The following is a 16,122-nucleotide window of genomic DNA, read 5'->3' as shown; positions in this document are numbered from 1 at the left end:
TGGATGGCGCTGTTGTTCTTTCAGTCTGAGCCAGAAACAGTTTTAAGTACGTAAATTTAGACGAAACAAAATATGCGTAAGAGCTTAGCATAAATTAAACACATAAAACTGGCCTGAGATCAGGTTAAAGGCACTCGCTAGCGATTTGTTTAGCACTGTGTGTTTCGAAAAACTACTTCATATCTAACTAGCATCTTTATAAGCAGGTAAACCCAATTTGTTTTAATTTGGAGGGGTCTATTAATTAATGGTAATCAATTGGACTTATAAGTAACAATAAGCTGTGAGGTGGTGTTTGGTAAGTTTTGAGTGAGGAGCTCAAACCTGACTTTTGCCTGGATTTGCCTGCACAATTTATCTTCTCAGGTTCACTGTGTTTTCTGTTTCTTTTTTTTCTGCCATTGGTTACTCATGAAAACTGCTGGTTCCATGTCCATCTGTAAACTTCCCCAGACTGAAATGGCTTCTTATGTGTGTAAGTGTTAAAGTTATTAAACGGCATTCAACACTGAGAATATTTTTGACCTACAAGCAAAAATAAACCTGAAAGCAAGAATAGAAAGACTGTTAACTGGCTACTAAACTAATTAGATGCAGGAGGCCAACTGGAAGGGTGCTACCTGTTTCAGGTCCAACTGGCATTTCTATGTGGTTAAGCAATTTTTCCTTTCTTAAATCCATTCATGGTGGAAAAGTACATGCAAATTGTTATGAGGTAAGATGGTAAGATGAACCACTTCTTCACACGGTTTGAGGTGGAAAGTTCAGAGACTGCAGCAGCCAAACCGGTCCAGCCTCACAGTGCAGGAACACGAGGTGAGGTGCACACTGAGAACAGTGAACCCTAGGAAGGTGGAGGGGCCGGATAGAGTGACTGGGAGGGTCCTCAAAGAGTGTGCGGATCAGCTGGCTGGGGTTTTTACTAAGATCTTCAATGCAACACTGTCCCAGTCCTTCATACCACCATGTTTGAAGTTAGCCATAATTGTACCAGTACCTAAAAAGACCAGTATCAGCAGCCTCAATGATTGGTGTTTTAAGAAACTGGTTAAACGTCACATCGTGTCCCATCTCCCATCCACACTTGACCCATTTCAGTTTGCAAACAGAGATAACAGATCAACAGAGGATGCCATAGCAACAACCTTCCACACCACCATCTCCCACCTGGAAGTGCAGGGGCGCTACGCCAGGCTGCTCTTTGTTGACTTTAGCTTTGCTTTCAATACCATACTCCTGGAAAGACTAACAGTTAAGTTATTGGACATTGATTTTTCAGAAAACATCTGCTGCTGGGTTAGAGGCTTCCTCTCAGATCGCGTACAGAGAGTTAGAGTTGGTCCAAATCTCTCCACAGCTCTCAGACTCAACACCAGATCCCCACAGGGCTGCGTGCTGAGTCATTAGTAGTCATCCAGACAACATTACAGTTAAGTTCGCGGATGACACCAGCCTAATTGGACTTATATCTGATGGTGATGAAACAGCATACCGGGAGGAGGTCCAAAGGCTGGTGGATTGGTGCTCAGACAACAACTTGGTCAACAACACCCCCAAAACTAATGAACTCATTGTAGACTTCAGGAGGAGGAAGTCCGATTTGCAGAAAATCTGGATAAATGGGGAGTGTGTGGAGAGGGTATCTAGTTTCAAGTTCCTGGGCGTGCATATGGACGCAGACCTCCAATGGAGTTCCGACACCTCAGCGGTCATGAAAAGGTTATGGTGCAATATCATACTGTGCAATTAATAGTTCATTTCAATGGGCCAGTGCAGTTTATAACTGGAAAAATTCAAGTTTGATGGGTCATGTGTAATCGTCTTTTTTGTTTATGTTTTGCTGAATGTAAATTTGTATAGTATTTAAGTTATTTTATCTTATTTTATTTTTTCTCTTTCTACTTTTTGTTTTTTTGTACCGAGAACGGGGGGTTTGTACTTCAATTTCATTGTGTAAGATTATGAGTACAATGTGCAATGACAAAGTTCATTCATTCATGGTCCCTAAATACAACTTACATGTTTTTCAGATTTACTGCCATTTAACCGTTCACATAACAGCTCAATCAGCCAATCAATCAAGATGCGTTAGTTGCCATTTGCACCATAGAAGACACAAAAGTCAGAAGATGTGGGTAGGTTCACTGGTTACTGTGAATATTATTAAATGGCTATATCTGCACTGTAGACATTGTGAGCAATGCTTCCTATTGCCACTTTAGTAAAGAAAACTCAGTGACTGAATTATAAGCATCTTTGAAAAATTGATGGAATGAAGGATGGTTTTTGAAGTTTAAAGAACCTACACACAATATAAAGGTTCCATGCCAATTGGACATGTGTAAGCAAAGTGTTTGACTAATTTAGAAACCTTTGTTTTCTATAATAGTGGTTATAAATCCTCAGGGTCCTTCCATATGGTCTACACTTTTGCTTCAGCCTACAATGCATAGAGACTGAACATAATAGGGACTGTCTAGGCAGCACTAAGAACTAGTATGAGAGTCATTGTTCTAGAGTGTAAAGGAACATTTAGCTGAGTTGTCAGTCTCAAGAGAAGTTCACATAATGTACAGCTGTAGATGTTTTCTTTGCTCTTGAACTTTGTCTGCAGTGCCATATTATGGTGGAAGCACTATGACCTACTAACAGGTAAGATTACAAAATCTCTTTTCTGGTATGAACTTCTCCCTAGTAACGCCCATCGTGACACAATTCTATAGAAATGCCGAAAGGCTGTTTTTCTTTCTCTCTCTCTCTCTCTCTCTCTCTCTCTCCCTCTCCTCTGCTCATAAAAGGTATGTGCAACTGTTCTCTCCTGCATTCCTCTCAGAATGGAGCCTGTGCTGGAATATTTGGACTGGACATCAGTGGGCTTGGCCCTGCTGGGTAGTATGTTTGCTCTGCTTCTGCTGGAGATCTTCAGGTTGAATTCCTACAGGAGCCTGAGCCCCCCTGGACCCAGACCACTGCCCTTTGTGGGGAACCTGCCTCAGCTCTCAAAGGAGAAATTGGCCTTCATCAGATCGGTCAGTTTCATTTGTTTTTCACTCATTTTAAACAGGAAGCAAATTCAATACAACCATGAAAAGAGAGCATGCAGAAACCTGTTGTTGTGTCTGCCAGAGGTTTAGTGCTGGCATACTTCCTTAATTTGCATTGTAACATGCAAAAGACTCTGCAGTGTGTATCTCTGCCCCACGGTTGACCACTGAACTGCAGCTAGCTATAGCTTTACTATTCAGATGAACCAGGGTAAGAAACATAACCTTTCCTTCTACAATATGAATCCAAAAGCCGCATGGTTGGCTCATTGAAATGGGCATTAGCTTAGTTTTAGATAGTTTAGCAACACAATTCTAGTTTGTTGTATTTTTCCAATTGCAAAACACTGTTACAGATCTCTCTTGCCCATTTGTGCCATTGAGCCGCACTCAACTCTGTAAGTCTCAGATTCATATAGAGTGCTAGGAAAAGGGTTACTACTGTGAGCTACTGTCCAGTAATCCAAATACCTGGACCCCACTGGCCCCATCCAATACACATCGTTCCAGATGTGTGAAATCTTGCAGTCCATTTCTCCTAATCACTTCCCACTCAAACAGCTTCTTCCTTTCAAGTCATGTACCATATGGATTCTAGACTGCCAGAGTGGTACCCATTCTTAAGATGACAACAGCAATTATCTTACATTTTTTTCCTGCCCCAAAGTCTTTAATGAGTTGTCTGTATTTAGCAAATCTTCTCACTCTTAACCAGCTCACGGATCCCAGCCTGTCTGTCTTCAAACCAGTACATTCTACAGAAACCTCTCTGGTAGCAGAGATAGAGAAGCTCCACATGGGGAATCCAGCTAAACTCTCAATGGTCCTGGTTCTTTGTCCAGAAGTCTGCAGCATTTGGCACAGTCAGACACAAGATTCTCCAGACACAGTTCTCAACAACATTGGAATCAGCGTCATTGCATGGAATTGATTTATGTCCTGTCTTGACGGATGTTTTATTAGGTTACATTGATGGGGTCCACATCCACTGCATGCAGACTCTTCATCTGTGGTCCACAAGGTTTCATGCTGGGTCCTCTTCTCTTTTCTCTTTACACTTGCTATTTTAGGCATCTGATACTACAGCTATGCAGATGACACTCAACTAATCATTTCCGCCTTCTGACATTTCCAGTTGCATCTATTCACATCTGGCACTGACTTCATAGGACACTTTACACTGTTCCAGTGTTCCACTCCACCTCTGCCCTATTTATTATTCACTGCACTATTTGTTCTCAAGTGTGCAATCTTTATACTTTCTGTGCAATAATTCTTAAGATGTGCAATATTATATTACTCTATAAGCTATCGAGGAATGTGCAATAACTAACTGCTACCTCACTTGTAGTCTTGTAGTCAACAGACTATTGTCTGTTTAGAATATATAGTTTTATAGTGCTTTTCTTTATATTTAAGATTTTTATACTATTTTTCTTAATCTGCACTTTATATATTTTAGCCTTATGTTTAATTGTTTTGTGTGTAAAGTGCTGTTGGGTTGCTGCTCAATTTCATTGTACACTGTGCAATGACAATAAAGGCATCTTATCTTATCTTATCTTATCTTATCTTATCTTATCTTATCTTATCTTATCTTATCTTTATATCCCTGGATCCCATGATCTTCCCAGCATTTATCAGTCCCTCCATCTGAAGATCAAAAACACAGAGGGTTGGTGTAATTGTAGATGGCCAGTTATCATTCTCCAGTCATGCAGGTTTCTCCTCTAAAACATTTGGAGGCTTCTACACTTTCTCTCTACATAGGCCACTCAGACGCTTGTTCAATATCTTATCATTTCAAGGATGATGTGTGGTGGAACAAATTTCTCCTGGCTGTCTCTCGCTGTCTCTAAAAACTGAATGAAGACCTGTCTCTATGTAAAGCATTTAAAACACCAAGCATTTCTTCTTAAATGCCTTCTGTTGCAGTGGAAATGCCTTCTTTCTGTATTGTTTATCTATTTTGAGATAACAGCTCTCATTTCCCACAGTATCTTGGTTCAAGGGTGTTTTTGTACTTATAGTTTTACTGTCTAATGACACAATTTTTGACTTTTAACTGGGCCTGATAGATGGCACAAATGAAAAGTCAAAACTGTGAAAAACTGATTCAAAATTCAAAGCTGAAATGAAGAAAGACCGTAATTCACTGAAAATGCAGGTGAAATAAAACATGGAAACATGGATGTTTTGTCAGCACACACATGGAAGATTTTCCGAAGTTGTAGGTAATGTAAACATTTTCTACCCCTCCAGTTGCCGAAATATGGTGAGATGTGCTCCATATTCCTGGGCAAGAAGCCAACAATCGTACTGAACAACATGCAGCTTGCAAAGGAAGCCTTTGTTCAGAATGGGACCGTGTTTTCTGGGAGGCCACTTCCACCTTTACAAGCGTGGATCAACAAAGGCCATGGTTAGTCTTGCATAATTCACTAATTTTATTTATTAGATTTGTTTTTACTGCTACTTAATTTTTTTTAAATGGAAAAAAAAATGTTAGTGTGCCTTTCCTTCCCCAGGGAAAGTTCTTTATCTCTTTTATACACTTTCCCACCATCTCTGTCTATTTTATCTCTTTCCTTCTCTCTGCCTTTCCCAGGTATCATCATGGCCGATTATGGTCACTCTTGGAGGCAGCAGCGCCGCTTTGCTCTACACACGCTGCGTGACTTTGGTCTGGGAAGGAAAAATGTGGAGGAACGTGTGGCTGAGGAGGCACATTACCTCATCAAGGAGATGCTCAAACAAGAAGGTTGGTGACGAAGTATATGCCTGTATATGCCTTATAAATGCAGTTCTGTGGTCCGAATATATATGTCTGATCTACAACTACAATGGCAGTCAGCAGCACTAGAATTAACGCATTGTGTTTATTGTCATTTGAAATTAGCATTTATTTCTTGCTGGATGTTTTGGTTCAGAGAAAAGTGCTGCCTAAGGACTGATTGAATTAATATTTGCTCAAGTCAGCATGGAAAAATTTTGCCACTACACTGTAGTACAGTAATATTGAAACTACAACTGATATATAAATACATGCATATTTATTACGTTTACCAAAAATCTTATTATTCAGTTTCTGTCTTTGTGTTTTTTCCTTCATCAAACTCATTATTCTGCAATTCTTCTTGCAGGGAAGCCTTTTTATCCCATCCATCAATTCATGAATGCTGTTTCCAACATAATCTGCTCCATCATCTTTGGAGACCGCTTTGAGTACAACGACAAGCGCTTCGCTAAGCTGCTAGAAATCCTGAATGAAAATGTTCGGTTTGCCGGATCAACAATGGCACAGGTAATTACCAGGAGCTTTCCAGGTGATGTCATTCATTTTAGAAGAACATGTAGAAAAACCACAAAACAATAAGATTTATCTTCAAAACTAAATCCAGGTGTTTTTCAATGTTTCCTGGTAATAACTACAAAGACATTGTTGAATGCAAACATTCCTGAACTTGTTTTTAAACCTTCATTTGGTTTTCTGCAGATCGTCAACTTGTTCCCTGTTTTGCTATACTTACCTGGCTCGCAGCAGACGATGCTGCGTAATGTCCAAGCTTTAAAAAAATTTCTCCTTGAAATTGTGGAGGAGCACAAGAAAACTCTTGATCCAGACAACCCTCGGGACTTCACTGACGCTTACCTGATTGAGATGACCAAGGTGAGAGGTCAAACTTCAGGAGATGCTCTTTGTTTTGAAAGCAGAGAATAGAAGGACCTTAACCGCTGCCCACTTCACAGTCTTCCAGCAAACTTGAAGACTAGAGTTGAGGTTTTCTACTTTAGATTAATCTAAGTCAACCATCTGAGCAGCCTTCAATATCCTTTGGTAGCATCTCTGCAACAGAATCGCATATTTCCTTGTTTTGAGCAGCAAGAGTCAAAGGAAGACTCTACATTCCATGTGGAGAACATGATGAGGTCAATCTTTGACCTGTTCTTGGCTGGGACTGAAACTACAGCAAATACCCTCAGATGGGGCCTCGTTTACATGATGATCCACCCCGATGTGCAAGGTACCTATGTCGGCGATCAATAATGTCGAACTGATTGTGTTTGTACACTAAGTTTGGTGTAATGAATGAAGTCCTTTTTTTTACTTTATATTTTCAATTGATATTTTTATATTAATCATTTCTTACTGACCCAATAGGAACATTGCTATGCTCTCCTATGATCTCCTGTAACATCATCCATTTTTGTGTCCTCTGTTTCTCACATACTTGCACCTGGTTGACCATGTCAGAGCGCTGTCATGAGGAGATCGTTCGGGTACTGGGTTTTGACCGCTCACCTTGCATGAATGACCGCCCACAGCTCCCGTACACTTGCGCCACTGTTCATGAAATCCAGCGCCATGCTAGCATCGTTCCTCTCGGCGTGGTGCACCAAACCTCACAACCAGCAGAGCTACGAGGATACCACCTGCCCAAGGTGATGAAGGGATAGAGGAATTGTAGATTCGATACATGAAAGGCTGAATGTCTGGAACTCTTAATGGATGGGTGGAGGAATCAGTGGAAATATGAATAGTTGTTCAACCACAGAAACTGTGTTACTGGAATAGGCTCTGCTAAAAATATGACACAAAGTTTAAATAATTAAACAATAGACGTCACGATTTTGTGGCTTGAAAACAAGATGACGTTACCAAAGCAAATCAATGCCAATGTCACATATGAACACGAGTTTTCTGATCATTTGAGCCAGAGTCAACAAAACAACTTTTATCATGTCTTACATATTTCAGAAACTGGAGAGCAATTTATATATATTTTGCCTCTTTTCTTTTTATTATGAATAAAATTACAAAAAAATTAAAACTTTGATTGCACTTCAACTGTTCGAGACATTTAGCTGATGTACATGCAGATTTGTTATATGTTTCTCTTTCCCATGGCAGGGATCTGAGATCCTGGTCAACTTAACAGCCATATTAGCTGACAAAGACCACTGGAAGTATCCAGACACATTCAACCCAGAGAACTTTCTGGATGAAAAAGGACAGTTCTGCAAAAACGATGCCTTTATGCCGTTCTCTCTGGGTGAGTCTGCTGCTGGTGTTTGCCTGAAGATCCAAGTGCATTTATATAAGCATCAGCTTTACAGAGAAGGACTCGTTTTCAGACCGAAAGCCATGTGATGCAGACCATCCAGTATCAAAAACCACTATAGTTTATTACTTTTGGTACCGGATCATGATGGCTACCCTCAGGACCTAATGGTGGGGGTTATCCTCAATCCTTGGTAAGGCTTTGCAACTGAAGCCAAAGCAAATTTAGTGAATTCTTTAAAGGTAAAAATAAAGTTATGAATTATATCAACAGTAAGATCCCCAGAATGTAAGGTGGAACAGTATGCGTGAATTTTTTTTTCTTTTAGGACTCAAAGAGTTTGTTATGGTGACATAATCTAGTCCCATTGGTTCTCATTCATGTCAATACCTGTTTTTCAATGTTCATTGGAAAAAAACACATGTTGGCCCACAGCAATGAGCCCAAACGTTACTGGCCCACTGGGAATTCTCCTGGCTCTTTGATTGTCCAATCCTACATTGAGATGATTATTGTTTATGCATGTCCTGCAGGTCCGAGGGTGTGTCTGGGTGAGTCTCTAGCAAAGACGGAGCTCTTCATCTTCTTCACCTCTCTGATCCAACGCTTGAAGTTCTCATGGCCTCCTGGAGCTCCACCCCCAAACATGGATGGCGTTGTGAGCATAGTTCGTTCTCCATTCCCCTTCAATATGATCTGCCGCAGCAGAGGGACCACCCACTGAGTCAAGTTTGGCCTTTGTGTGTTACTACGAACAACCAGGGGTGAATGTACAACACCTGCCATTCCAGAATAATCATATGCACAAGAGTTCTTTTTATACACTTTTCCTAACGGTGTGTTTTATTTGGTTGAAAAGGAACGTTGCCCATTCCATACATAAATTGCAGCACAAATGTCTGAGACCACATTAAACATCAGAGATATCTTTCCATTGAAACTTGGAAATCAGCTACAAAACATGTTTTGGATTTTGAGTTGAAACTTGAAAAACATGAAACAGATTTAAGATTGTGCATTTGCTAGAACACAAAAAGAAAACAAGCACCAGATAGGCTGCAAAAACCACTTAAAGCTTGGGCACAAGATTTGAAGTGAAATACACAAAAGTGCTCTACAAAATGTTTAACTGATTGTACTCACTGCTTTATAAAGTAGTAATTGCTCACTGGCTAATTAGCAGTTACTGAACTGATAGGCTTAATAAAGCCACAATAGTTGAAACCTAAGATGATGTGCAAATGATGTATTGTACATAAATAAAAATGCTCTGAAAAGTACATCATTCAAATTATATGTTGTTTAATAAAGTAGTAATAAGCACCCAGTTAATAAGAAGCTATTGGCTTGATAAGTCTTAAAAAAAGATCGTTATAATGTCTCCTAGACTGAACTGTTACTGAAACTACAGCTTTAATGAATGAACTCTGTTATCAGGTCAGGGCTGAAGGGAATGCAGGTGAAGAGAGAGAGTTCAAAGATCATGACATCATATGGTGTGTGTGTGTGTGTGTGTGTGTGTGTGTGTGTGTGTGTGTGTGTGTGTGTGTGTGTGTCTGTTTGTGTCTCTGTCTGTCAGTCTGTCTGCATAACCAAATACATCAAAGAACACAGACTGGTCTCATTTTATTAAATGCTCATAATAACTGTATTAATAATTAATAAAACACATAACACAGTGTAACTGGTACTGGTGCATTAGTACAGCTTATGTAAATACACATGGGTTTCAACTTCAGTTTCTACTTATATAATTACATAAGTGTATCTTCATAGCAGTAACAACATATTTTGTTTATGTAATTACACATGTATAATAGGCTAAACTGCCATTTTTCACAGGCGTATTACTACAGTGAGCTAGTTAGGCTTGTTGACATTTCCTGAGCAAACTACAATGTAAATACTCTCACAATGTAGGTAAGAATCAGGTACCAACATTGTTACAATTCAGTGTCAATAAAACAGCAGTTGATGTAATTATCCTCACATTGATTGTTGACTGATTATTACTGTAGTGTTCCAGGTGGTTGTCATGTAGTTGTCTAGCCAACTTCAAATAATTAAAGTGAATCTGACCACAACATTTGAGTAAAATGCATAGAGCTTCTTATTGAGTAGGTCAGCAGGTTACTGAAAGCAAAACAGCCACATGGAATTGGGGAAGAGCACCTGCTCTTTCCAAATACACAAATATGATGGTAAATATTTGCCTAGTGTACTTTACACTAGGCACACTGGTAGCTATGAAGTTTGACAACACCTACGTTACCTTAACCTCCTCTGGAATCAAGTCATTGGAACATTTCCTCCACTGGAGGGCGATGTTGTGCTTTCAGGCTGATCCAGAAGGAGTTAAACCTGCACCATATATAAAGTTGAAAGAGGTCTGAGATCAGCTTAAAGGTGCCTACTAGCCATTTGTTTAGCACGGTGTGTTTTAAAAAGTCATTAACATTTAACAACTTTCTGTGTGTGAGAACTGAAAGCATTTTAATTTGGAGGGATCCATTCATTAATGTGATGTTAATAATGTGGATTAATAAGAAACAATGTATTGTTCAATGGCATTGTGTAAATTCTGAGTGAGGAGCTTTTGCCTGGATTTGCCTACACAGATTATCTTCACTGCTTCATGGCGTTTTTAGCATTTTGACGATGAAAATTGAAAAAAATTCTTATCTCATATTAAAACTGCTGGTTTTAAGTGCATCTTTACATCCTCCTTATTAACTGGCTAAATGGCTTCTTATTTGTATAAGGGGTTTTTTGGTCATTTTTCAGCTCTGGGCCTCTTGTTAAGAATCTTAGAATCACTTTGACTCAGACCTAAAAGTTTGAAAAGCAAAAGAATGCAGTTAATGAGAGCAGCTTGGTAAATGTGCCAAAGCTAAATCAATTTTCATCTCCACAAGATCTAAAAAGAAAAGAAACAAGGGTAACTTTCTACGAACGGCATGTTTGTAAACATCTATAAATACATTTATAACATATTATAATGTTATAAATGTGTTTATAGATGTTTACAAACATGCCATTCGTAGAAAGTTATAATATACAAGGCATTATAAACATGGTTATAAATATTTATAAAAATGAACTACTTACACTTAGATAGCCACGTTTATTATACATTATGAATTGTTAATATAATGCATCACACGTAGCCATAATAACATACTGTCAGCGCCAAAGAAGTCAGTGCCAACAAAGTCAGTGCCAAAGAAGTCAGTCCCAGCTTGGACAGCATAAAGCAAAGACAAATACAACAAAGTTTATTTACAGCCTGAGATTTCCAGTATTTTATCTCTCACTGCTGGTGAATATTGAGATGCTCCAAACAGTATAATATTGGATATGCAGTGTTAAGTTAGTGCAAAGCTAACAGTGGTGTACATTGTTTGAAATTGTGCTAAAATATTTGGACTTGAAGTCAGTGGGCTTGGCCCTGCTGGGTGGTCTGCTCCCTTCGCTTCTGCTGGAGATCTTCAGGTTGAACTCCTCCAGGAGAAAAAGCCCCCCCCCCCCCCCCCCCCCCCCCCAGGAACAAAACCACTGCCCTTTGTGGGTAACCTGTCCCAGCTCTCAACGGATCGGATGTCCTTCATCAGAGCAGTCAGTTTCCTTTTGAGGTGGTATACACTCTTCCATATATCAGATTGACCGTTTTTCTCTTTTTGATCATTTTTAAGCTGAAAATACTGTAATCGAATATAGCCATGAAAATGTATTACAATTTATTTACTATTGTGTCTGCCAGATGTTCAGTGATGGGCTTTCTTTCTTTAACATACAACTGCTGTAGTCACTGAGTCACACTAAATATTGTAAATCTGGGATGCTTGTAAAATGCGAGGAAAAGGGTTCAGGGTTTATATAAACTTGGATTATGTAGATCCAAGGATCTGGACTCTGCTGTAACCCACTTGGTTCATAGGTGGGATAGTTCTTTTTCCACAGACAGCATCCTACAGCAACTGACATCCAGTAATCCAAACACCTGGCCACTGGACCCAGTGGACCCCATCCAATACACATCACTCTAGATGTGTGAAATCTTGCAGTCTGTTACTCCTTATCACTTCCCACACAAATAGCTTCTTCTTATCAAGTTGTGTACCATCTGCCTTCTAGACTGCCAGAGTGGTACCCATTCTAAAAAACCACTCAAGACAGCTCTGACAGCAGCAGCTATTTGTATCTCTCCTTTCTTTACTTTCCTAAAATCTTTCATGAGTTGTCTACAATCAGCATTCTTTATTCCCCACTCATAACCAGCTTAAAGATCCAAGCCTGTCTGTCTTCAAACCAATGTATAGAAACTTGCCTTGTAGCAGAAATAAAGAAGCTCCACACAGGAAGTTCAGTTAAAGTCTAGATAATCCTGATTCTTTTTAATCTGTGTAGCATCTGACAAAGTCAGCCATAACATTATCTCCACATTGGAATCAGTGCCTTTGCTTGGAATTGGTCTGTGTCCTATCTGGAGGGACGTTGTTATTTGGTAATACTGACATACTACTTGCAAACTCTTCATATGTGTTCCACAAGGCTTGGTGCTGGGTCCTCTTCTCTTTTATTTTTAAACTTGATGTTTTAGTGATGTAACATCCTGAAAATGGAATCTGATACCACAGCTATGCAGGTGTCACTCAACAAATCCTTTCCACACTTTAGAACTTAGGGATGTAGTTGCATCTTGGCATCTAATCACAAAATGCAGCTTACCATCTGAAGATGAATTTCAGTAAGGAAAGCCCTGGATCCTGTGATCTTGCCATCTCCTTTGAACATTCACTGGTCATTCCATCTGAAGATGCATAAAGCCTCCTAGATGGCCAGATATCACTCTTTGCTCATGTTTCAAACCTGACTCAGTCATGCTGGTTTCTCCTTTTAAACATTTGGAGCTTTCTACTTTTTAACTCTACATAGGCCTCTGGTGCTTGTTCAATATCTTATCATCTCAAGGGTTTATTACCAATGACCTGTCCCTCAATATCTGATTTTCAAAGTCAAAAATTGTTCCTTTGCTTTGAGCTTCACACGTGGCTTGATTTGTCCTGCTATACCTAAAGATGCTTGGAGGACAAGCTTCAAGACCCTTCTCTGTCCAGGCACCCATGTGGTGCAACGAACTTTGCCTGGCTGTCCCTCACTGTCTCCAAATGCTGAAAGATCACCCTTCTCTTTGTAGAGCTTGATGTTGTACAAGGTCCAAGGGTATGTTTGGGTGAGTCTCTTGCAAAGACGGAGGTCTTCATCTTCTTCACCTCTCTGCTCCACCACTTAAAGTTCTTGTGGCATCCTGGAGGTTCACGCCCAATCTTGGCTTGGCTCATTCTCCATACCCCTTCAATACGATCTGCCACAGCACAGAATCACGTTTGCCCTTTACATGTGAATGGACAACATCACCCCAGGAGAGCTGCCTCTTCTTTAACACATCTAATCAATCTCAATAAGAACATGATATAAAGCTCTTTCTTTAAACCTGGACCAATCGGGGTAAATGTACAGTACACGGAATTCCACTATACTGATAGACACAGTGGTTATTTTTTTATTAATTTTTCCTAACAGAGAACTTATACTGTTCAAAATGAATGTTGATGAAAAAAAAGGCCAAATCTATTCGTAAACTGGAGACCAAACATCTGAAACCAAATTAAAATGTTTTTCTTCTTTAAAACTTCCAAATAAACTACAAAATGAATCTTTAGTTTCAGTTTTTATTTTTAAAAAGTTGTGACAAGTAACATAAATAAGACACTTAAGATTCTATATTTTTGATTTAAGATTGAGGTATTCGGCCGAATCAAAAGAAAGCAAGCATCTTATAGACCCCAATAATCAATTAAAAGGCTGGTTACTAGATTTGATGTAATATTCAAATAAAATTGCTTTTAACTGCTGGGGACTGTAAGCCGTGAAGTAGCCAGTAACGAGTTCACTCTGCTTTCCCTCCTCCTTCCCCAGCTTCACATTCAGGTGGGAGGCAATTGGCGCTTAATTAGGTGCCCATATACAATTGATTGAATAAAAAATAAGTGCAGACTTTAAATACATATATTGATCATTAAAACTAAAGTAACAAGCCTGTTCTGAAAATGCAGTGAGTAGAAAGGACAGATTTTTCTTTTGAAATGGAGTAAAAGTAAAAAGTATTAAGTGACAGAATTACTGAAGTAAACTCTTAAGAACTGTAACAATGAGCTTGTTCTTCATTACTTGTAATAAACCTCACCCCGTTACATTGACTGCTCATTCATTATTGTTGTAGTGTTCCAGGTGGTTCTCAGGTAGCTGTCAATCCAGCTCAAAATATTTTAATTGAGTCTAGACACAACTTTTGAGTAGAACACAGAGCTTTGTGTTTAGTAGCCCAGCAGGTTGCTTAAGGCAAAAAAAGCCACATGAAATTGGAGAAGAGCACCTGCTCTCACCAAATAAATATGATGGTACATATTAGCCTGATGTGCTTAATATATAAATCACTGGATTATTTAGATTTTTTATTAAAAGGGTAAATCTGTGGGGGTCCATGGGTTTTCTTTCCACACTGCTAGGGGTCCCTGGCTCTGTAAAGTTTGAGAACCCCTACGTGACCTGAACCTCCTCTGGAATCAAATCAGTGGAACATTTCATACAGTCCTCCACTGGAGGGGGCTGTTGTGCTTTCAGTCTGATACAGAAGCAGTTTAACCTGCGTCAGCCTAAGATTTGAGTACGTAAACTAAGGGGAGTGAAAAAAGCGTAACAGCTTAATATAAATAAGATACATAAAACTACTCTGAGATCAGGTTAAAGGTGCCTACTAGCAATATGTTAAGCACTGGATGTTTAAAAAAAAAAAAAAAAAATTATATATATATATATATATATATATATATATATATATATATATATATATATATATTACACATACATCCACCATTCATGCTGTTATAAGACAAAATAGTAACTAAATAAGAGATTTTTACAGATTTACTACTATTTAATCATTTATATAAAAACTAAATCAGTTAATCAGTCAAGATGTCTTTTTTTGCTGTTTACACCAGACATGGAGGCTCACTGGTCATGGCGGATTATATGGCGATATTTGCACCGTAGACGTTGTGACCCTTGGTTCCTTTCACCCCTGCTGTAAAGAAATCTCGACGACATCTCAACAACTGAATTATAAATAACTTGGTAAATTTGGTGGAATTAAGTATATTTTAGCATAAAGAACCACCACATAATATAAAGGATCTATGCCATCATCTCATACCCAAAGCTGAGCAATCTTATCACCCCTCCCTTGGAGGTTTCATCGCCCCTTCATTTTTAAAATGTCCCTGGACCCAGCTTGATTCCCAATATGTCTAATTCTCCTGAGAAGTCTGGTAACCCTTATTTCTCACCCAGCTCAAGATATGTCTTTTTAATTAATTTTGTCTGCCTTGTTTTATCAGGTCTTCCTGTCCTCCCTGTGTTTGTTGTTTGTAACACTTTATTAATTTGGCTCAAAGATCAGTTCTTACCAACCCTTATCAGCTAGTCTTTCTATTCCCAGCTAGCTTCTACTGTACAAGCAGTGTTTTCTCACTCTTTCTGACCGTCCAGGTGTTTTCCTACCACAAAGGCTTCTTTCATTACAAATCCCTGCTCTGTGTCTGGAGTGGAGGTCACTCCATTCCATATATGGAAATGTTAGGCCTGCTCTTCTGGTAAATCAGTCTGCCTGCCTCCGTTAAATGCTTATAGACCTGTCTATCTCAGTTTAGTGCTTTTAATTCTATTTTTAATCATTTCCAAGCTAATGATCGTTACAAAACTTTTATTAATTAGGGTTCAAGGACATTTTCCCCCGACACGACTACGAGAGCATGTGACTGAGGACTCCCCACACAGCTCCAATCAGTGCTCACAGTCACCTGAATGCTAATTTTTGTCACCTGTGCTTCTGGTCATATGATTCATTAGAGTTAGTACAAAGCCCCATCATTACAAGACAAATTTTCTGGTAT

At 39.1% G+C, this 16,122-nt stretch overlaps 1 protein-coding gene across 1 annotated transcript; it reads left to right on the top strand.

Annotated features, from left to right (window-relative positions):
- The first annotated feature begins 2,782 nt into the window (after nt 1-2,782).
- LOC108440015 (cytochrome P450 2C15-like) lies at nt 2,783-10,661 on the top strand. Its single transcript, XM_017718710.2, has 9 exons — nt 2,783-3,029; nt 5,307-5,466; nt 5,653-5,805; nt 6,188-6,348; nt 6,541-6,714; nt 6,928-7,069; nt 7,300-7,487; nt 7,957-8,098; nt 8,641-10,661. Exons 1-9 carry the CDS (start codon nt 2,835-2,837, stop codon nt 8,829-8,831), a joined length of 1,506 nt encoding a protein of 501 aa, XP_017574199.1. The 5' UTR covers nt 2,783-2,834; the 3' UTR covers nt 8,832-10,661.
- Nucleotides 10,662-16,122: the final 5,461 nt, after the last annotated feature.

The sequence above is a fragment of the Pygocentrus nattereri genome, chromosome 9, assembly GCF_015220715.1.
Source record: "Pygocentrus nattereri isolate fPygNat1 chromosome 9, fPygNat1.pri, whole genome shotgun sequence".
Taxonomy (NCBI): domain Eukaryota; kingdom Metazoa; phylum Chordata; class Actinopteri; order Characiformes; family Serrasalmidae; genus Pygocentrus; species Pygocentrus nattereri.
The sequence above is the reverse complement of the archived record's forward strand: the minus strand, read 5'-3'. Positions and strand labels throughout refer to the sequence as shown.

Coding starts and splice junctions, on each gene's coding strand:
- LOC108440015 (XM_017718710.2), top strand. CDS start 2,835: ATGGAGCCTGTGCTGGAATATTTGGACTGGACATCAGTGGGCTTGGCC. Junction 3,030..5,306: donor AATTGGCCTTCATCAGATCG/GTCAGTTTCATT, acceptor CTACCCCTCCAG/TTGCCGAAATATGGTGAGAT. Junction 7,070..7,299: donor GATCCACCCCGATGTGCAAG/GTACCTATGTCG, acceptor TGACCATGTCAG/AGCGCTGTCATGAGGAGATC.